The 23,340-nt window shown below is 38.1% G+C and overlaps 1 protein-coding gene across 2 annotated transcripts in view; it reads left to right on the plus strand.

Annotated features, from left to right (window-relative positions):
* The window catches only part of PKHD1 (PKHD1 ciliary IPT domain containing fibrocystin/polyductin), a gene marked incomplete at both ends in the record, with an annotated part of 425,783 nt that extends 402,854 nt beyond the window's left edge, over positions 1 to 22,929 (plus strand). For both annotated transcript variants that reach the window (XM_082663569.1, XM_082663570.1), the window contains 4 exons: positions 2,063 to 2,170; positions 8,406 to 8,564; positions 12,020 to 12,142; positions 22,469 to 22,929. In XM_082663569.1, the coding sequence (XP_082519695.1) occupies positions 2,063 to 2,170; positions 8,406 to 8,564; positions 12,020 to 12,142; positions 22,469 to 22,929 (851 nt within the window). The remainder of the gene's footprint in view (positions 1 to 2,062; positions 2,171 to 8,405; positions 8,565 to 12,019; positions 12,143 to 22,468) is intronic.
* Between the last annotated feature and the right edge of the window lie 411 nt (positions 22,930 to 23,340).

Genomic DNA, 23,340 nt, shown 5'->3' on the forward strand with positions numbered 1-23,340 from the left:
AGCAAAACCATTTGGCATGGATTGCCTAACTTATTCTAAGTATTTCCTGCAGAAAAATAAATTAACAACAACAAAACCCGGTCTATATGTCTAGCCTAAATCTTTTGTTCTGCAGTTTAACTTCATGTTCTTTTGTCTCAGTAAATCCTCTTCAGTTCAAAAAAACAAGAGGTTATAACAAAAAATGGGTTTATATATGCAAAGACAATTATTTTAGGGTCCTTCAGATCCTTTGATATTTAGCTATAGATCCTAGTTGTAGAAAAAATGTGTTCTTAATACTAAAAAAATAAACTCTCAACATTAATGATGTAACACTTTGCTAGTGTGGATAGCTAAGGGTAAGAGGGATCGTTTTGGGGGTGAAAAGTATTTTAGAAACCCTATGCCCTACAGAATCACATTCAAGTAGCATTCCCTGATAAAGCATGTCATCAGCTTCAATCTTATGTGAAGCCCAACACCCCATCTCCTCCCAGGTTCCCTCAGCCAGGACCAGCTTGATCAGGGAGCCTGTCAATGACATTTGTCTATTTTACAATTACCATTCCAGAGATATGATGAACCCCGGAGTCATGTACTGTACTTGGCAGCAAACTGCCTCAGCTTTGGGGCACATATGCTTCAAAGCTGAGAATATCGTAGATATATATGGGAATCTTTGTAGAGATCTCTGAGGCAAGCTTGTATTTAACACAAAAGCAAACCGATTTGGAGCTAAAGTACTTTCCATTAGGCAGTTTGGCGGCTGTTCTATGAGGCAGACTCACTGTGCTCGCCGGACACATTTGAATTAAATGCTGCTTTGTATTCCTCCAAAGATGGGAACAATAAGAACGTTTGTCAAAGGGAAAACTGTAGCAAATGATTTCATGTTGAACATCTGTACTCTGCAGTTCACTGTTTGCAAGAGTTTATTGACCATAATTTTGATGCATATAGGTTTTAAAGAGTATAAATGGCATTTGTCTTGGTGCCTATCATTTATTTCAGTCTTGGCTTATTTATTTCCATTTTTTCTGGGCATTTTATTTATTTCGGGACTCTGAAGAGATGAAGGAAAAGATGTTTCTGAAAATGGAAATTTTAGTTAGCTCTGAAAAATTGATGAAGAAAGACAATGTTTTCCCAAAAAGGATTGAGCAATTGAATTGAGAAACAGAACACTATGCATATTCTATCTTTATGATACCTTTCAGCCTTAAAGATCTCAAACCAATTTTTAAACTTTAGGACCACTCTCCTATCTCATTGTCCATCATACCAATCATAGTGACATTTCCAGAGTGAAATGGAGCAGCTGTTAATTAGCAAAGTAATTTGAGGATAGTGGAGTCAGAAGACTAATTAAAGGCATTGTGAATGGGATCCAGAGCTAAGTTTCCTTCTTTTACTTTATAAATGGATGGCCTATTGTTAGAAGATGTCAGCTTTCCTTTTTGCATTTTATTCAGGGAAACCATAGCCCAGACGATCCAAGTTGCTGAACAGGGTAGCTTTTATCACTCCTGATTTGATGCATTGCTGTGGTCCTGATCTATTGGCCTAACTCTGTCACCGCATAAACCACAGATCCCTTGAATAGAAGAGAGGCAGAGCCTAGAAACTGACCACCTAGAAAGAGAATAGACTTTCTTTCTTGAGAGACATTTAAATATTCAGTATATAATAAGGGCTAAGAATACAAACTTTGAAAACAGGCAGAAGTGAGCTATAACCCTCTCACCACGTAATTTAACCTTTCCTGAGTCTATTTCTTAATCTCTAGAATATTGGTAATAGTATATTTTATAGGGTTGTGTAGTTTATGTACAATGATGAATATAAAGCACAACGTCTGGCATAGTAAGCTTTCAATATATGTTGGCTTTTGTTGTTATTATTCTATCTTGGATTATTTAGTTCCAAGATTTGTCTAAGAGAAGCCTGATGGATTTAGTAACCTCTTCAATTAAATTTTTTTTCCCATACTGTCCATTTGCCTCTCTACAGGGAAGACTTGAAGAAATCGCTCTTGTGTAGGTAACTAACATTCACTTTTTGGTTTTGTGTTTATTTGCAGGATGTACTCAGGCAGAAACTCAAGATGGTTATGTGAGGTTCTCCAACTTGGCAGTTTTGATCTCTGGGTCAAATTGGCACTTTATTTTTACTGTCACTTTCCCTCCAGGTAATTCCAGCACAGTGTGTTTTTATTATCTGTTCCTTTTTAAAAATATATATATAACTCCTTCTCCTTTATAATGGGACTAGCTTCTATCATGAATAAGAAGTCATTGTAGTTTAGAGAAAAAAATCCCCTTGGTTGTATCATTAAGGTGTGAGAAGCAAGAACACATGTAGGAATCAAGCCTCATGAGAATCATGGTAAGCAAGAATCCAAAAGTACATTTTCCTCTAGTTATTAAAATTTACTTTGAATGTTCTATTTTTTTTCTATGACATCTGATGGAACTTGGTTGGGTATTAATTTAAGAATTTTAATTTATAAGAAGGAGAGTCCTGGGATATCAAGTATTATGAAATCTTATCTTTCAGTCCTGCCCTCCTCATCCACTGCCCCACCCCCACCTTTAAAATGGTGACTATACCCACTCAAAATCTTGGTACTTTAGAAGGGTAGGTGTAAGGTGTGTGTAAATTGCTCATATGATCCAGTTCTTCTTGACAAAACATTAAAGAGAAACCTTCTCCCTTCGGAAGTATTCTTGACAAATTTTGCTTTATTAGAGTGTAATACTATTCAATAACTTTGTAGTAAATAATATGTTACTTAAACTTCAAAGCCAGATGAGCTTATGAAAAATACTACTCTCCCATTTCCATGATGGGTAGAGTCCAGGCTGCACCCTACAGAGGAGTAGCGAGAGTCCAGTTTTGGACATCCTTTTTATAAAGGATTGAACTCTGATAGAGACACAGAATTACCACCTGAAAAAAGTTATCTAAATATTGTAATTTACCAGAAAAAAACCCTCCTCCCCTAAGAGAGCATCTGAAAGAGTTCTAAAAATACTAACATCACGTTTGAACTGAAAGGTAGATAATTATAATCAGTTATTAATTTGAGTCAGGGAAATTAGTCTGGTACTTAAGACATGCAGTTGTGGAAAGTAGTTAATGCACAGCTGTGATAATGCAAAGTTTTAAAAAATACACTAGAACAATCATGAGTGGATTTAAACTGCTTAGATATTGGAAATGGCAAAGGAAATTAAATGTTTTGATGTGAGGTGTCTGAAGCCGAACAACAAATATTTAATTAAGGCCAGGTGTTAGTTCTCCTTCATGAAACTTAAATTCAAACCACCAGTATACTTTTCAAAAAGTTAAAAATATGGCTCTCATGAAAATATATAATGAGTACTTGTCAACAAGTTACTTTACTCTTTAATGTGGGAACCAGGAGGATGGCAAAGTTTATAGCCTGGAAAGGACTGCTTTGAAATCAGTTTGCTAAATTGGATACAGGGCAATCAAACTCTAATCTTTGAGTTGCATGTCTACAAATATCACTTTCATTCTTACTGGATGAAAATCACTTGCAGCTTACCAATCTTCTACAAATTCACAAGACTGGACCCCTAAATATTGAATATTAAGTCAAACAAAAGTGTGTTCCAGAGAATTTGATAAACCTTGGATGGGCTTGTTTGAAAATGCTCCAGTGTGATATTGTTAAGATCTGTAATCGTTATTTTTCTCTCAGTTCCAAGTTTTGGACAATTTTTCTTCACAAAGGGAATACCATCTGGGGTCAGGTAGTAGTATTAATTGCATAGGGCACCTATTCTTATAATACCTAAGACGTTGTCCTGATGTAAGCACAGATTCATGGAGAATGTTCAGCGCCTTGACCATGGGATTCCCAAGGATGTATTTTGAAGGGTAACACATGCAGAGCTGGATCCTTTGGTCCCGATTTGCTGCATATTTAAAAGACCATTGCCCTCCAGTTTCCTCAGTGGCTAACTAAGACTAAATACTTCATCCAGTTTACTTTAAGGCATAAGTTATACAACCGGATGTAAACTATAGTGTAGACAGCAGCTTCTCAGTGACAGTGTGATTTTGAGCTGGCCCTGGTGTTCACATTTACTGGACTACTGCTTCCTTTAATTTCCACCTTCAGCTTGTAAAGTCCCCTAAATGAGGAATCGTCTTGAGAAGTTTTCCTTTAGAATTTTCCTTAAATTATTCTTCGTAATTTTCAAGACTGACTCTATGAGGTGAGGCTCTGTTTAAGTGAGAAGAGAAAAGATGGAGGAGAAATAGAAAACATCAGAAGGCCTGCACTTCTGTGACCCCATAGCCACCTGTTCATTACCAGTGCAGATCCTGAGAGGGACTCCTCGTTTCCAGGTGTATCAGTGTCTAAGGCTGGAATTATTTGGGAAAGCAGCTCTCATCCTCACGTTGCTAGGCCACTCAATGACATTTCTCCTTTTTAGTAAGCTCCAAAAGAACAGCTGTGACAAGCCTTGATTCATGGGGCTGTAATTTTTGCTTCATCCCTGAATCAAGCAGAAGACTTGCAGTCATTTTCATTATTTTCCCTCTTCTCCCTTAGAGAGAGGAACACATCATTATTCCTATTTTAGTATTTTTTTGTCTCATTATTTATTTATTTTTCTTAAAACTGAAGAAAAAGGACAGAATTCAACATCTGCTTAATGCCCAGAGATGGCAGATAATGGCAGATGTGATTCCTGATTATATTTAGATCATGGAAGTTGGCAATCTGTCTTTCTAAAGTTTCCAACATTGTCCATGTCTTTATGTTTTTAAGTGGAAATAGATGTCACTTTAATCAATGTTTCATTGATCACTGCATACAAAGACATACATTTCTTCAGCTCCGTAGATACACCAAAGACTTATAATTAAGGACTTAGTTCATTAAAGATATATGTATATGTATATATATACATACATATACATATGTATAATTTATTTTCTACTGAGATACAATTGACATAACACTGTATAAGTTTAAGGTGTACAGCATGGTGGTTTGATATATTTATATATTGCCATATGATTATCCCTGTAGTGTTAGCTAACACCTATATGGCATCGCATAATTATCACATCACATAATTATCATTCTTTTTTGTGGTGAGAACAATTAAGACCTAGTCTCTTAGCAACTTTGAAGTTTATTATACAGTATCATTGACTATAATCGCTATGCTATTTTGGAAATATAGAAGTTGAGGAACTGAGAAGTTACATAAGTCTAGCCAAGTATGTATGGAATCCTCATAAGTCTTTATAACATGTGGGCTAATCCAGCTCATTTATCTGTTTCTGAACTTCCTGAGACACTGTCAAGAGGGCAGAGTGTCTGTTAAGTTTGTTCTACCGACTTCCCACCCAACCTTTCCACATGCATTGTCATTACCATGGTCTAGGCTCTGGTTTCTCTAACCATTTCCTGGAGCCATGGGACTCTTAGGGGGTTCTCCAGGGCCGCTGGGTTGAGACAGGATGCACCCTGCCACCCAACCCAGAAAAACTCAACTGCAGTGGCCGTTTCCGAGTCTGGAATATTCCTCCTCCCTAACTTCTCATGGCTCACTCACCAGCTCACCCAGGTTTCTTTTCAAATGTAACCTCCTCAGAGAGCCCTTTTCTGCCTCACTCTGTCCACACCACAGTCTCAACCCTGCTCCCCTCTCCAGCCATCCTCTGACTTCTGCATGGCACTCATCACTCTCTAGCGTCAGAGTATCTGTGTATTTGCTTGTTTGTCTATTGCCTGCCTGCTCTGTCCCCCATTAGAACCTAAGTCCCAGGACGGACAGGAATTCTGCTTAGTTCAGCATTACATCCTCAGGGTGTTAAAAAAAAAAACAAAAACAAATAAATATTTGTTTATGAATAAGTGGGTATACTGAGATTCTGCCTAAGATTACATTTAAATAATGTTCTGCTGCTAAAAATATTTAAAAACTGGTGGTCTTCACCCTTAGACTCAGGTTACTGCTCCAGGCTTATAAACCTCAGGCCTGACTTCAGCCTCTCTGTCATTATTTGTGTTCTAAACACTTCCATGGCTTGATCTTCTATATCACAGGGGGCTCATGCCACTTCTCAGGTCAGAGTTTTTCCATCTGTGACACCTCATCGCCTTCAGAATGTTGTCAAGGGCCTTTTGGCTTTTGCCATTTAATGCCCGCCAAAGTTTGCCTCACATGCTTTCCTGCACTGATTCCTAGTATCTCCTGGCAGTACTTTTTTCAACATCGGTTGCTTTTTTTCTCTTTTCTGTCTTTATTTGCTCAACCTGCAGATCCCCATCTAGGTACTCTCTCCTCTGGGAAGCTTTCCCCAATCATATTCCTAGAAAATAACCTTCCAAGGCAATTGATTTGCATTATTCTGGTGGCATGGGTCACATTCTGATTTGTATGGAAAATATTTGTATGTGTATCTTATTTCATTTATTGGCTTGTAAATATCTTAAGAATGAGAACAGTAACTTATCCACGTGGTGAAGTAAACAATCACTGAGCAGTTATTGGAAAATGGATAAAAGAATAAAGAATTTTGTTCTTAATTCTGTAAATCCCTAGTAAAATCCATACCCCTGTCTCTGGGCTAGACCATAAAAAGCAACTAATTGATAACAAACAAGCCAAATATGGCTCAAGGATAAGATGTACCCACAGGAGAAGCATTTCTAGATAATTTTGTTATAGTAGCTTTGGGACCGAGTCAGCCAGGAGTCAAGAGACTGGAGCTCTAACTGTGACTTCGAATCAAATTGTCAGGTTCAGCCCAAGGAAAGCACAGCAAAGAAAACACGGTGTTTCCTTGAGTAGAGAAAATACAAGCTCTGCTTTTGCCTGAATTATTCAGATGAAAGCAGAGATTTGGGGTTTGTTTGTTTTGAACGACCTACTCAAAAATACTGGTTATAGCTAACTTAGGATCACAGGCAAGTGTTTTTTTTTTTTGACTTTAAATTTTTGTCTTGAGATATAATTGACATATGATAAGCTATACATATTTAAAGCATACAGTTAGATAAACTTTGATGAATCTATACTTCCATGAAACCATCCCCACAGTTAAGATGATGAACATATCTATCATTCCCAAAATTATAGGCAAAGTTTTTAAATTTTTATTTTTTGAAATAACATACAGTAAAAATGATGATTTTTTAGGGGGTCATTTTATGAATTCAAAGATATATATAGATTCATGCAATCACCCCCACAGTCAGGATGCAGAACATTTCCCAGAAGTCTCCCTTATGCTGTTCCTCTGTCCTCACATCCTCCCACTAATCCCTGCAACCACTGATCTGTTCTCCATCTGTATAATTTTGTGTTTTCTAAAACGTCATATGAATGGAATCATATTATGTATACCCCTTAGAGATGGGCTTTCCTCACTCAGCATAATGCTTTGGATGTTCATCTCAGTAGTTACAGGTTATTAATAGTTTCCTCCCTCCCTCCCTCCCTCCATCCTCCTTCCCTCTCTTCCTCATCCTCTTCCCCACTCCTTTTTCTTTTTCTCTTTCTCTCTTTGGCTGAGTCATACTCCATTGCCTGAAAAAAACACAGTTGGTTTATTCATTCATCTGTTGAAGAACATTTGGATTGTTTCCAGGTTTGGGTGGTTATTGAGGTGCTACAAACACGTGTGTACAGGTTTTTGTGTGTATAGACAGGGTTTGTTTGTTTGTTTGCTTTGTTTTCTTGCTTTCTTAGATTCTTTTCTACCTTGCTTCAAAAACACTAATGGAGTGAGAACCAAATTTTTCAGTCTACAAAACAGGGAGGAGTTTGAGACGAGTTCTTAGAAAGATGTCCTCCCTGAAGGGAACGGCCATTCTGCCCCTTCGTCCATAGCCACGGTGACTCTATCCATCTATCCCTGCTCTACCCCTAGTTTTCCAGATAACAGAATTCTTATGGACCTTAGAAATTCTCTTGGTTCCATAGTAGGAGTCCCTGTGCCCTTGTTTTGATGTGTTACAGGTTGTATTTGAAATGAGATACATACGTCATAGCAAGTAGTTTCACGCAATCTGGAGTCCAGAGTGCTTCTGTTCTAATTAGTGGAACATGAGAGTGAAGCTACAGCTTTGCACTGGTGGAGAAAAAAGGTCGAAAATAGGACAGCATTGGAAGAATTCCCCATCATAATGGACAGAAGTGGAAAGAACAATCATATATCATTGTTGGAATCTTGAAATTCTTTAGAAATATGAGTCTTGGATTTATTATTGACTCATGTATTGAATCATCTAATTCAATAAATATTTATTGAATCAACTATGTGCCAGGTACTATTGTAACCATATCTTTTCCACAGTATTTTATATTAGCATCTTATTAATATGCTATTGTTACTATTTTGTTATTTTTGTTTTTTTTTTTTAACAGGGGTCAATTTTACAGCTCGCTCCAGGCTGTTTGCTGTCTTACCTGCAACTCCATCCGAGAGGCCCACGATCATACTGGCTGCTTCCCTGTGCTCAGGGGTCTCGTGGCTGGCTCTGTGCTGCCTCGTATGCTGTTGGTTTAAGAAAAGCAAAAGCAGAAGTATGTAATTTTTTTTTTAGTAAAAATATCTGAAGGAAATGCCATCATGTACAATATATTAACTATTCTTTTTCTTCCCCCAAAGAGACATTTTTATGAGCCTCTGTAACATATCAAACTACATGGAGCCAAATTACTCAACTCATACAGTAGAAACAAGGATTGTCTAATTCTAAATAAATAATAGCGATAATAATATCAGCTCTTATTTTTTGAATACTCACTATGGATAGGCTTCTAAGTACTTTAGAGATGTGAATTCATTCAGTTCTCACAACAACTCTGTGAAGTAGGTACTAAGTACTACATCTGTGTTTCAGGGGTGGAGCATGAAGCCCAGAAAGGCTAAGTGACTTGCCCAAGGTTTCACCACCAGGATCAAACTTTGGTTCTCTCCATATCTGACTCTTTGAAACACTGTGCCCTACAGCCCATGTGACCCTCCAAAAGGAGAGTTCAATAAAGGGGGAATGTCCTCTGCTTTTTCAGAAGAAGGAAGAGAGTGCTTGGTGTGGTTTTTTTTGTTGTTGTTGTTTTCACTAGGAGCATAGAAATTGTGTTTTTAGGCATTTTCCCAGAAGCTGATCTTTTTCTTTCTTTCTTTTTTTTGGGAGGGAGGGCAGTGGGTGGAGACATGGATGAAACACTTTGATATTAGGAGATACTAGGAAACCAAAGTGATAAGGAAGAGTGAGAATAAAAGAGGTGAAATGAGGAGAGGCAAAGAGAGAAAGTGAAAAATTAAGAAAGGAAAGAGGAGGTAGCCTGGTGCCACCACTAGACAGCTCGCTATGCTTGGATTTCTGAGAGATGCTGAGGGATGGAAGCTCCACTAGATGCTCTTTAGTTTGAACCAAGCTTCAGCCTGGTCTCTCCCTCCCTCCCTGGCATCATCAGGCTTCACAGACTTAAAGAAAACTGAAGGATCCCTTGTCTTTCTCAGGAAGAATGGGATCTCATCCTGGTTTGTTGCCTGTGATTTGTTGCATCACGGGTTTTGGTCTTTGTTTTAAAATCTAAAAATCTGTGTGTGCGCGTGTGTGTGTGTGTGTACGTGTGTATATGTGAATAGTGCTTTCTGGTTTGAAAGTAAAGACCTTTCATAATTTTTAATCTCATGGTTTGTGAAGTAGGTGATTTAATTCTCATCCTCCATTTTATAGCTAAACCTCCCAGCCATGGAGGGACTGTCCTCTAAGCTTGCTCACCCCATCTCTTCTCTTTTGTTCACCCAACTCTAGAGGACGCTTCTTCCTGCAGTTACTAAAATTATCAGTTATCTCAGTGTCCTCTTTTTGCTTTTTCAACCTTTCAATATCTTTGGACACATTTCCCTGTATTTAATTTCCATATTTTCTTGACTGGACACAGACTTCTAACTTTCTTTTAAAAAATATAAAGAGATTAGGAGGAACTTCATGAAAAAATACATAGTAATCAGTTCTGTATGAGTAATTTCTATTTCCCTCTTTATATCTTTCTGTATTTTTCATATTGCTGTAACTAGCATTTATTACTTTAGAATCAGAGAGGATACTGTTCCCCATCTTCCTCCTAGAAAGTGATTCTCTGATCCAGTTGTACAGACTAGAGCGGCACTTTACAAAATTTTGATCTCGGGACCTCATCACACTTTCAGTAATTATCAAAATCCCCAAAGAGCTTTTGTCACTGTGTGTTCTATCTATCAGTATTTCCAAATTAGAAGTTAAGAGAGAACATGTAAAGCTTATTTATTAATTTATTTTAAAATACAAATAAGACATGCATTATATGTTAATATAACATATTTTTAATTTAAAAACTATGTTTTAAAAATATATAGTGAAAAGAATGACATTTTTTATAAACCTCTTTAATGTCTGCCTGAAAAAAGTCAGCTGGACTCTCTTAGCAGCTTCTGCATTCAGTCTGTTGCAATGTATTGTTTTGGCTGAAGTATATGAAGAAAATCTAGCCTCACTCAGCTACATAGTAGAAAAAGGAAGAATATTAATAACCTTTACAGATATTGTAGACATTCTTCTTTGATACTGCACCCAAACTGGACAAAAGGAAGTTACTTAAAGGTACATCTCAATGTACTTTTTGTGTTCTGTTACATGAAAATGCACCAGTCTACCTTATACTTTGAATAGAGATTTTGCGCATGCAAAAACAAACATTATGCTTTGGCCATTTAGGAAATGTTGTTTCACTGAGTTATGCAGGTCTACAAAATGCTGATATATTTCCTTCTATAATTTTTTTTAAAAATCACGTTAATAGCAACAGAATTAGAAATCTGTGAAGCTTACAGTAGTTGATAAAATTTTTCTAAAGTTCTAAAATTTCCCATGTGAGCTTGACGTTTCTTTGAAGTTACAGGCTCACTTCATTTACTTAAAAAAAAAATCTCCCCAGTACCAAAGTATGAATAACCATAATTTGTCTTTCAATCATTCTTCCAAGTTCTTTCAACGTAAAATGGTGTCCTGTGAAAAAAATCAACTAGTTCAGCTCAAAACTCAATCACAAAAGTGCCTTTCCTTGAGAAAATCATCATATGTCTTGGCATGGCATTATCTGACATCATATTACAATTTATTTTTTTTTCTTCTGCCATCCAAACTAGAATAAAAGCTCTATAAGGGCAGACCTGGTCTTTCATACTTATCATTGGCTTTCCAGTGCCTAGAACAATGCCTGGCATGAAGAATGTAAAGGTATTTTTATTAATATAGTTAATGAATAAATGAATAGGAGAGAAGGCATCACTCTAGTCAAGAGCAGACTGAAGATATAAAGTCTTCAATCAAAAGCACACAGCTGTGTGAGCTCTGTGGATTGCACCAATGCCAATTTCCTAGTTTTGATGTCATATTGCAGTTATACAAGTTGTTGGAAGTAGAGAGAAGGCTGGGTGAAGGTGCATGGGTCATCCCTGTACATTTCGTTTGACACTTTCTGTGAATCTATAATTATTTCAAAATAAAATGTTTTTAAAAAGTATTAGTAACATTGCAGCTCTGGTCAACAGAAAGATAACACGAACCGCCAAAGTGAGACACATAGTGTCATTTTCTAGCAGCCATTTAACTTTAAATATCAAGATAATACTTCAACATGTAATGGATATAAAAATATTAGATATCTTACATTTTTGAAAAATCAGGTGTGTATTTTACACTTACAGGACATCTCTTTTTGAACTAGTCACTTTTCACATGTTCAGTAACCACATGTGGTGGCAACTATATTGGATGGTAGTTTTATACCTCAATGTTGTGATCAGTATATGGGATTTTATTTCATTATTCCTTAAGCTCTGAGACTATTAAATGCATTCTACTGCATGTATATCACAATAATTTTGGGGGAGCGGAGAAGGGAAATATCCTAACACTTAGGGCCCATGTATAATAAAAATGTCACTTTATTCTAAAAAAAGCCAATGTATTTTTTCATTAATACAGAAATAAAAATTGAAGAGATTTCTGAATCCCAGACTAATGATCAAAAGAATCATAGCCACGTCTCACCCAAACGCCAAGAATCACAAGTAGAGACTGAAAAGGAAGGCACCATGATGGCAGAAGGTAAGCTTGGACAATGGGATGATTCCCACAAGAGAAACAAACCCATTGTGTGTGAATGTAGCCTCCCGCTGGCTGCCAGTTTCTGAATCAGTTTAGTTTATAGCCCCTTCTTTAGCCTTTGTTACTTCTTCTCAAGGAAATTACACCCCAGCATAAGAACACACAAGTCCAGCTGATTCACTCAGCTACTAACCAGTTATCCAAGTTGATATTTATATATATTTTTTCTTACTAGAAGGTTATGGATTTAACATTTGAATTCGTTATATAGAGGAAAGAAAAACCAGAGTATAGGCATATAATCTTTCCCTTAGCTAGTGCAAAGCTGCCAGTTTGGCAACATAATTGAATCTGGGAAAGAAGAGAATGGAGTTTCCAAATACTAACTATGCAAAATAGATTGAATGCAGAACCCTCAAGAAACAAGTCAGCTTTGTTAAGCTCTGCTTTGTCGTTTCGTTGTACTTTTTGCAAAAGGTATTATTTGCCTCCGTTGTGCATGATACCAGATGATTTTGCTTGTTATATTGTTAAATTGTCATTAGAGTTGCTGCCAAGCAGAGAAAAGATAAGCATTTATTGCAGACCAATGTTTTGTCCTTCTGAGGACACAGAAATTACAAAAACGATGGGCAGAATACAAGATGCATTTGCCAAGTACAAGTATGGTGTATGAAAAACATGAAACTTCCATGGATCTGAAATATTTTGAAACATATGCTCTAAACAGGAGAATATTCCTTTTTTTCCCCTAAATGATAGCCAATTATCATGATATTTTCTGCTCGAAAAGGAATCCAAATCTTACCAGTTCTGAGTGGATGTTTCACCAAACCATAGCAGTCCGAAGTTGTTCTGCTCCTAATGAGTTTAAAGAACTCTGGTGACTGTGTGTATCTGTGTATCAGTTTGTTTGCCTGTTTGGATTTTTTCCCACAGAGTAAATGAGGGTTTTTTTTTTTTTTTTTTAAGTTTCCCATCAAATTAGCCATCCATACTCCATTCACCTCCTGGACCTGCATCAAAAAGTAGTAGGGAATGTGAGTGGGTGGGGGTGTGAAGGATGAAGATAGAGAGAAGAAGGCAGGAAATCTTTCTAGATTCCATCTAAGACCACTTTGACTTTGGTTTCCAGAAGCTTCTTGTCCATATTATGGCATGCACATTCAGGACAGGTGTTTGAAAATGGTCCTCAGAACCCAGCTCTGTGAAGAAGGGCATATTCAACTGCATTTTTCAGCAAACAGCAGGAGTGATGCTAATCTTTCCCCTAATCTAATATGGCCATTTACATGAATCTCAGTTTCCCGGCTTAAATTAACTACATTACACAGTCCACAATGCCTGGATGTTTTATTAAGGGACATTTTTTATGTGGGAGCTTATTAATAAATTATCAGGAATGAAACAAGGGACAGGGCTCCTGTGAAAGAGTTTAGATTGAAGAGATGGAAGAATGAAAGAGGCCATTTTATTAGGACATCCAAGTTAGAAATAGAAAGATGTGTGATCCAAATCCTCCCCTGGGGATCAGAGCGGATTTGTTTTCTTATCTTCTAAGCTTTGTCCGAATCTTAAGAACATTGTTTCCAAGGGAAGTAATGAGGCATCTCTTGCTTTTCTTTGGAGATTATTACCAGCTACAAAACATCTAATTATTGTTAGCTTTAAATAAATTAGGTTTTATTTTATTATTACCATGGCACTCTAGTTTCCTTTTCCTTCTGTGTTTTTAAACTTGTGGCATTTGCTGATCAAGCGATTGGCCGTCTCTCTCATAAGCACTCTGCAAACACACAGCATCACCATCACATATTTAGCTGGTGGAATCAAGCATTTTGACCGTCCAGTAGATTCAGACTGTAAATTCATCACGTTACGGCTTTTAGCAAAAATTGTATGTATGCAACAGGGAAGGGAGTAAAGCATGTATCCCTTGTGTTTTACGTTTACCAGGGTTTTTGACATAGGGAGCATCTGAGCTAGCTTTTAAAATTCACATCTGCTTTTGTCACTTTGCTACTCAGAAGATTTAATGAATTACCAGCCTCAGTTAGAGAGGCAGGAGAATGTGACAGTTAAGAGCGTGAAGGGCTTCCCTGGTGGCGCAGTGGTTGAGAGTCCGCCTGCCGATGCAGGGGATACGGGTTCGTGCCCCGGTCCAGGAAGATCCCATATGCCCCGCGGAGCGGCTGGGCCCGTGAGCCATGGCCGCTGAGCCTGCGCGTCCGGAGCCTGTGCTCCGCAACGGGAGAGGCCACAACAGTGAGACGCCCGCATACCACAAAAAAAAAGAATAAAAAAAAAAAAAAAAAAAAGAGCGTGAAACTCGGGTGTCAGCAAGACTGGGTTTAATCCTGATTCCCTTGTTGACTTACTTCGTGGCCTCCAGCAGGTCCACAGTCCTCTCTGTGCCTTTCGGTTTCCTCATCAGGAAGATTGTCCTAAGAATTCTGCCCACACTCAGATGTTGTGATGCTGATTGAGTTAATGTCACTCTAGAGTGCGGAAAGATTCCTGGCGTATTGTATGTGCTGTGTATGTGTTACTTATTGTTGGTCTTTCTCGTTACTTAGGACTCAACGCCCTCCAAGACCTGACTCCACCGTGTCTTCCTCCTCCTACTCTGGGTTTCATCTTCTTGCCCCGTCCTCACACTCACCTGTTAAAACCTCCTCAAGCTTTTCAACACCAGCTGCTATGCCCTTTTTTTTCATAAAATCTTCTCTAATCCTCCCCACCTCAATGAAAATGAATATTTTCCTCTTTGGGGTTCCAAAAATACTGAAATCATACCTCCATAGTAGCACTTAATGTTTTTTGGAATTTGTCACATAAAGATAGCTCTCTGTTCCCACAGGCCAATGGTTCTTAACTAGGGGCAATTTTGTCTCCCAAGTAGGGTGACCAAGTCATCCTGGCTTTCCTAGAACTTTCATAGTTTTAAAAATGAAAGCCTTGTGTCTCAGTAGCTCCCTCAGTCTCAGACAAATTGGGACATTTGGTCATCATACCTCCAGCGGATCCTTACATTGTCTGGAGACATTTTTGTTGTCACAGCTTGGGGGAGGGGGATGCTCCTAGCATCTAGTGAGAAGAGATCACCCCCACCACAAAAATGATCTGGCTCAAGATGTCAGTAATTCCAAGGTTGAGAAATCCTGGCAGAAGCGATTACTCGTCTTCGTAACATTTAGGTGAGAGATTGCTGGAATCACAATGAATGAACTTAAATTTTATCTTCCAATACATATTAAAGAAGTATTTATTTCCTGAATTTTTTTGTACCTTATAAGATCCTCTCTGTATAGTTACAAAGAGATGATATTTGGCTACCTATCTTTATGAATTTCGAATATTATTGGGACACAAGAATAATAATATTGGGGGGAAAATGAAAGAACAATTCCAGGCAATAAACAATTAAGTGTAAAGCAGTCACAACAAACAATATGTATTTGAAGAATCTGAAGAGGGGAGAGAATGCCAAAGCAGAGAAAGAATGCCATTATCCTAAGCTACATGTTTAGTGCTTCCAGCTCCCAAATCATATCACACGGTTTCAAATCCCATTTGCTAAGGGCTTAATTGTGTACTTTGCACAAACTCAGGTTCACAGAAGAGCAGGGAAGCAGCCCTGCTTTGCTCTGCTGAAGCTCAGTTTTGTACCATTCCTTCTCACCTGTTCCCTTATTCCCCTTATTTGGTTAATATCCCCCAAATCTCCCAGGCTAGACACCTCAGAGTTACCTTTAACTGCTAGTCTCCCGCTACCACCCTGCCCCTTTGCTTGCTAGGTTTTATCAATTCCACCTCTGTTGTGTCTTGGTTTTCATCTCCCACCCACTCCATTTCCCAGATATATCTTCAGTTCAGCCTCAGTTAACACACTCCTTATAGATGTTCTTCCTTCACTCCTTCTCTTTTCCCACCAGGACAGTATTCCCTGTACACAGAGAATAAGACTCTCGGTTTCAAGATACCCTTCTATAATGTACCCACAGATCTAAAGTTTCCATTCTTTCCAATCCCAGATCAAATACTTTTTCTCTTTTTTTCAAAATCTTTTATCTAGAAGGAATAGTCGCCTTCTGTCCACTTTTGTGACACCTCCCTTTTATTCATTTAACACCTTTTATATGTAATATAATTATTTGTTTTTATCTTGTCCAGATTCTTCTGTTTAAGTTCTGTACCTCTTCTAATCCCAGCAGCACATTTACCAGAGGGTGTTAGGACATGAGACCATTGATCACCATTGTTGAGTAAATGGTGAAGGTAGAGGTGAAATGAGCCTTTCTCCTTTCCCTCTCCCCTTTCCAGAGACCCCTAGATTCCAGCAGTTCCTACAACTGCTGACAAAAAAAGAACGGCTACTCATCTCATCTGAAAGAGATGGAGAAATTTTATCCTGGTTCATAAGATTAACAACAGGACAATGGCCACACATCTTTTGGGTCCTAACAATGGGCAAAAAGCAACAACTTCCTTCCAGGCGATGCTGTCTGCTGGCCACCTGAGTTTCCTCTCCCAGTTTCCTGGGGACTGCCTTTGTCTTTGCAGGACAGCTACTGCTGGAGATCTCAGTGCTACCTTCTCCAAATCGTACCCTGATCTGTGTCTGGCTACTGGTCACTATTGTGTGTGTGTATGTGAAATACATGCCCCGAATATTGGGAATGAAAGACTGACGTGTGAAAAGGGGCTCCATACCATGCAAGCGTGACCATAAACTTTAACTTAGTGGATTTCTTATCTCTACCACGTTTGAATTCTACTGACTGTATATGCTGTGTGTTGTGAATGTAAAATAAAAAAGACTGTCAATTTACCTTTTTGTAAGTACAAATCTATAGGAATGACAGGGAGAGGAGAGGAGAGGGCTTGCCTCAAGATGTCTGGAAACAGTGAAGAGCAAAACAGTTTAGAACAAGAGATTGTCCCAAGTTCCCAAGGAAGTAAAACTATATTTGGAAGTTATTAATAAATAGCATGTCCATTCCATATAATAAAAAGGTATGAACATCTCCTAATTTAAAGACATAAATAAAATCTATCACTTACTCCTTAAGGAAACTTTAAAATGAAATAACCAGGAATAAATAACATGCCTGGCAAACAAGATGGGGAGTTCCAATGCTACTTGCAACCGAGATCCAATATCACCTTTAACAACGGAATATTAGAAGAATTCCTGCTCAAATGAGGATAAAACACAGAGCTCATTCTTACCATAATTTTATAACATATATTTTGGAATAGGAAGAACCAAAGTCAGATATAAAACAAAATGTAGAGGACAATTTTGGAGAAGATATATGATGATTTACAGATGATTATTTAATGGTAACTTAAAGATTCAACCACTAACTGCTATAATTTATAAATAACTTGAGTAACTTACTCAAATATAATGTCAGTCTATGCAAAAACCATATTGTATAAGCCAATGGTATACAGTTAGGAAAGACAAAGAAATACACGTTAGTGACAAAGAATATGCTGCCTTGGAGAAAAAAATCTAAACAAGAGATATATGGGACTTATATAAAAAATAAACTATATTTTATTGAATAGTTTAAAGAGAAGACTTGAATACATAGGGAATTACAACATGTTTCTAATTAGGTTGACTAATATTGCAAAGACCTCAGTTATTTCTATATTAGCTTTGGTTTAACACAGTTCCAATTATTTTATACAGGAGTAGAACAGCATAAGATGATTCTAAAATTCTTCAGAAACTATAGATCAATACTAGAAAACTAATTTTTTACAGGAAATTGGTTTTTTTGGCAGTGGGAAAAGGTAGCTCAACCAGAGAGATAATATTTATGTCACTCTTCTTCAGACAATGTGATACTGACACAAGAATATATAAGCACATTATGAGAAATAATCTCAATTAGGTATAGATATAGATATTAGATATAGAAATGTAACATGTGATGGAGATAATAAAAATAAAGGAAAACACAAGCATTAGTCTATAAATGGGGCTATAAATTTGACTATTTAGAACATTTATTAATCTAGATTCACACTTCAAAAAATACACCAAAGTGAACTGTGGATAGATTAATGAGTTAAATTAGGTTTACTAAAACATAGCCATTGCTAGAGTATTACAAACATAATAAAGTGGAGATTACTTATGATATGTGGGATTAAAGGCATTTTTTTCTTTACCTTCTAAAAATTTTCATACTTCCTGATTTGCCATGCACTGCTTATTAAAAATAAATAATAATTTTTCATTTAAAGGAACTAATAATCTAGAAAGGACATTGGTGATAGTATTTATAATATTTATCCATTAATATTAATTAATACTTACCAATTAGTAATGAATAATTTAATGTTATTTATTAATTATGTATATGTCTTCTTCAGTATGTGGGCAGGACTGTGCCCTTATTGACAAATGAGAAACCAAAGTGGAGCCCATTCTTTACGCTGGCTGATCAGCCATCCATCTTGCTGCTTTAGATCCTGTTTAGGCTTCAAAACAGAGGTCATTATACCGGGTCTTTTGTACTGAATCCAGGTCATCCAACACTAAATGCAGCACATGGAGACTATGCTATGAAAATATAAAGGGTGGGAGTGGGGTGGGGAGAGGAGAGATTCATTGTTAATTATCCCATTGCAAAAGAAACCAGTAAGTGAAATAAGTCAGAGAAAGGCAAATACTGTCTTTGATATCACCAATACTGTGATATCACTTATATGTGGAATCTAAAAGATGCAACAAACTAGTGAATGAAACAAAAAGGAAGCAGGAAAAAAAATAAAAAGAAGCCAATGACTACTACCCACACGAATTTTAAAAATCCTAGCTCAGCATATTTCTTGCCCAAGAAAGTTCTGGAAGCCAAAAGAGATCAAGGTTACCTGGAAAAGTTTCGCTGACTGTGGATGAACCTGGATGGACCCAAAACCATGGAGTCTTCCTTTTCATAAAGAAAGGATCTGTGTTCGCATACTTTACCCCATTCTTCCTGAAACTTGATCAAACCCACAAACGGGACTCTGAGCTAACGTGGAGGAGCAATGTGAAATGCTATCTTTCCATTTTAGTGGGGACTCACCAATGAGGTGGAGGTGGAAAGGAGGCATGCCGTTTCATATGATTTGATACTCACTATTCTTCCTTCCCTAAAACCCAGATATTCAGCTGAATGCCTTAGGACACATATCTGCTATAAATTCATTTTTTTTTTATCTCATTTGTCTGAGATCTAAGCTTCCTGTGGAGGTCCAAGATCAAAGGATCGGATTCCTTCTGATGTCGGTGCTGACATATAATGTGTGCTGACTTAGTTCTGTCTATAACCTCACAGTGGGAAGTGGCCAGCCCCCCTCTGCACCTTTACTCAGTGCACTCTCATTTCAGCTGGGGAGTCTGTCAGCTATGTTGCTGATTGGAGCTGCCATGTAAATAATTCATGGGAGATTTTTAAATGGTTTTGGGCCTGCAGAGGAAAGCTACACTTGCGTTAGTCTTTTATGAATAGACGCAGACCTGAAGAACAAGGGAGAATAGATTTCCAAAGACGGTCTCTCAAAACCAGGATAACAATACCTTCAATGGATTGAAAATAGGTGACTTGCAGTGTTTGATTCCCCTTACATGAGATGGTATTGGTTGTACCAAGGGATAAAAATTCAAAGCCCTTTTTCCTTCTTAAACTTTGCTTCTATATGACAATTGATTATTCTTGTTATTTGGTTATTTGCTGATCTTGATAAACTATAACTTTTTCTTCTGGTGGGAGCGGTAATTAGAGATGACACCAAGCTCAATACTTGGCATAGGATTGGGCTTAACAGAGGGACAAGGTTAATGGCAAAAAAAGTTCCTTCCCTGAAGGAACTCAAAGTCCTAAGAGGAAGATGAGACTATCATACAAGGAAAGGTGTCCAGTAATAGAAAGAGTTGCCCAAGTCAAATGAGAAACTCCAGCCAACAAGTATTGAGGCACAAATCAATGTAGTTTGAGCTGTCAAGGAACAGTTCTGGAAGGATTTGAAGATCCCATCAGTGAGACTAGGATAACCTGAAAGCTCTAAGCAAGAGAATTATCCCATAGTTAGAGGACCATGGCAGATACATGCTGGGCAAAAGGACTGTGGAAGAAGAGAGAGAAGATATGGATAATGTGGGCTTCGTAGAATACTAATTGACACATCATCAAAACTATATAAACAACGTGATTACGTTATCTTGTTTTACTGCTCCAAATTAACAGTGTGTTATATATATTTTATAGAGAGAGAGAGTACTCAGATTTATATTATGTTGCTATTACCTTCTTTCTTCCTCACCTCAGCTCCCATTCATTGTTAGATTAAATTGAGGTGGGAAATTGTTACCCTTTGCCTCAATACTGTCTCTTATACCACGTTATAGACATGATGACTGTCTCCGAACACAAGCCAAGATGGGTCTCAGTAAACTAAGAGAGGAGCATAATACACAGGTTCATAAATTACCATCTACCTTGTATTTAAAACTATACACGTACAAAAAGTTCACTGTCAGTCGCTGTTAGACTGAGGAACAGGTCCTGAGAGCAGGGGAGGGGATTGAGGAGGGACGGGGTCAGGAGGGTGGTGTACAAGCGCACACACACTTCATTTCTCGTCAAACTTGTTTTTATATATTGCAGTAGACAGTACGTGTTTTTATTAAAATGACCAAACCGAATCATCAGATAGTATTTCCTTAATGTTGAAATTATAGTACAAAACATTCTGAGAACCAGGATATAAACATGCGTGAGAGCAGACTGTGACTACCAAAGCATTCCGAGTACAAACTATTGTTAGAGAAATCGCAAGAAACCTCACGGGCTAAGATTCACATCTTCTCTAATAACTCTTTCGGGTCCCATCAAGAATTAAGCAGGACTTTGCCATGCTTTAAGCTGCAAGGACTGTGTCAGCTTGCAGCTGGTTCCCGACAGTTCGCATTGTGCCTTTGGTGGTGAGATATGAGATAAGCAGGGATGGGAAATGTCATGCCCTACTCTCATGCATGTATCCAGCCAGACTTTCTTCTTAACTCCCCACTGCCATCTTAACTTTACACAGTATATTGTGTGGTTCTCACAGTACAGACTCGGGAGCCACAAATCTTGACCTCTGTAATGTAAGTAAGATCTGCCATTCCTTTATATGTTGTCTTGAGAAGTTACTTAATCTCTCTGTATCTCAATGGCCTCCCTTCTAAGAGGGAGATAATAATAGCACTTACTTCACAGAGTGCTGGTAAGGATTAAATTATGTGTATATATATATATATATATATATATATATATATATATATATAAATTGGTGGCCAGCATGTGATAATTGCTATATAAGTGTTACTTTAAATGATTATCTTTTCTCTCTTTAAAGAACAAGAACACATACTGGAATGTAAAAGGATGAGTATCATTAACATAGGATAATTTTGAATTTCCTTTAATTTGTTTAAAAACAATAATTTGGGCTTCCCTGGTGGCGCAGTGGTTGAGAGTCCGCCTGCCGATGCAGGGGACACGGGTTCGTGCCCCGGTCCGGGAAGATCCCACATGCCGTGGAGCAATTAGGCCCGTGAGCCACAACTACTGAGCCTGCGCATCTGGAGCCTGTGCTCCGCAACAAGAGAGGCCGCGATAGTGAGAGGCCCACGCGCCGCGATGAAGAGTGGCCCCCGCTTGCCACAACTAGAGAAAGCCCTCACACAGAAATGAAGACCCAACACAGCCAAAAATAAATAAAATAAAAATAAATAAATAAGAAGACCCCAAGATCACTATTAAAAAAATTATATATACACACTCATATGGATATGTGTTTTTTATATATTTATCTCTGCATATGTTTATATTTTTGTAAAATCAAAAATATTTAAATGATGAATTTGGCTTAAAAGCCAAAAGTATTAATAAGACTTGTTTTTAGAGCTCACATTTCTAAATACAAGTGTGAGTTAACCCACTTGGTAAGGTCTGACTCTGGCCTAATTTTCATATTTAAGCTGCCATGCTTACAATGAAAAATCCTGATTGACTTATTAACATCATAAAAGTTATGATGTTATTATCAACTTTGTGTTAGACAGTTAATATTAATTATCAGTTGGGCTTAGGATATCGTGTTTTTCTTTTTTTTTCGAAAAAGTATTTATTCCCAAAGATATTTGGAAATCGATAAGGTGATATAACTCAATCTTTAATTAGCTGGAGATATCTTTTCAGGAACGCTAAATGTGCAAAATGTGCGATCAGCTGATTGAGGACCAGGTCTATTTCTCCTCCTCCTTTTCTCTCACAGATTTGAGGATGAAGGTCATGCTGGGCAAGCTGAACCAGCTCCCCCATCAGTCACGGAATGGTGTGTCCAGGAGGAAGGTGAGCCGCCGTGCAGTCCAAGAGGAAGGTGGCAGCCGAGAAGAGGCCGAGGCCGCTGTGCCTGCTCCCGGTACTACCAGTGTCGCATCACACGGGAACACGTGTGCTTTGGGCTCTCCTGCTCAGCAGCTGTACCTGCAGGAGACTGGGAGCTGGAAGGAGGCCCAGGAGCAGGTGCTCCGATACCAGCTGTCAGGCCAAGATCAGCTGCTGCTGCCCTGCCCAGACCTCAGACGAGAGACGCAGCGATTGCAGGGCCGGAGTCGCCTGGGCAAGGAGCATGGTAGCCTGGGGCTGCCCCAGGAGAAGCCAGCCTCCTGCAGTGCCGCCGAGGCATCCTGCCTCCATTCAGTGCGTCCAGAGGCCGTTCAGGGGCAGCTGTGATCAAGGAGTAGTGAGGGCATTTGAAAGTCATAATGTTCAAAATATATCTGGATCATGATGAGTAGGGGAGATGAGGCCTGAGGAGTCTGGACACTAAGAAGGGAGAATATGGACTCTGAATTCTCTGTCTTCAACTTTAAAACGGAAGACAGTCATATAAATGAATGTACATTGAAATGGTATCTGATACATCTTTTGTATTTATCACGAATCCTAGTCCAATGTCAGGCAAATAATAGGTTCCCAAATACTAGATAATTTTTTACTTGTTTTTAGCTTAAGCTGCTTATCTTTCTGATTTCCCAATTTTAATAACGGTGTAATGCCGATTTATACCAGTAGGGGGTGGTATTAAGCTTCCTCTAGGATGATCACCCACAGAGCTTTGGGCTTCTCTTATAGAAGGGATCA

Source organism: Grampus griseus (genome assembly GCF_964374135.1).
Source record: "Grampus griseus genome assembly, chromosome: 10".
NCBI lineage: Eukaryota > Metazoa > Chordata > Mammalia > Artiodactyla > Delphinidae > Grampus > Grampus griseus.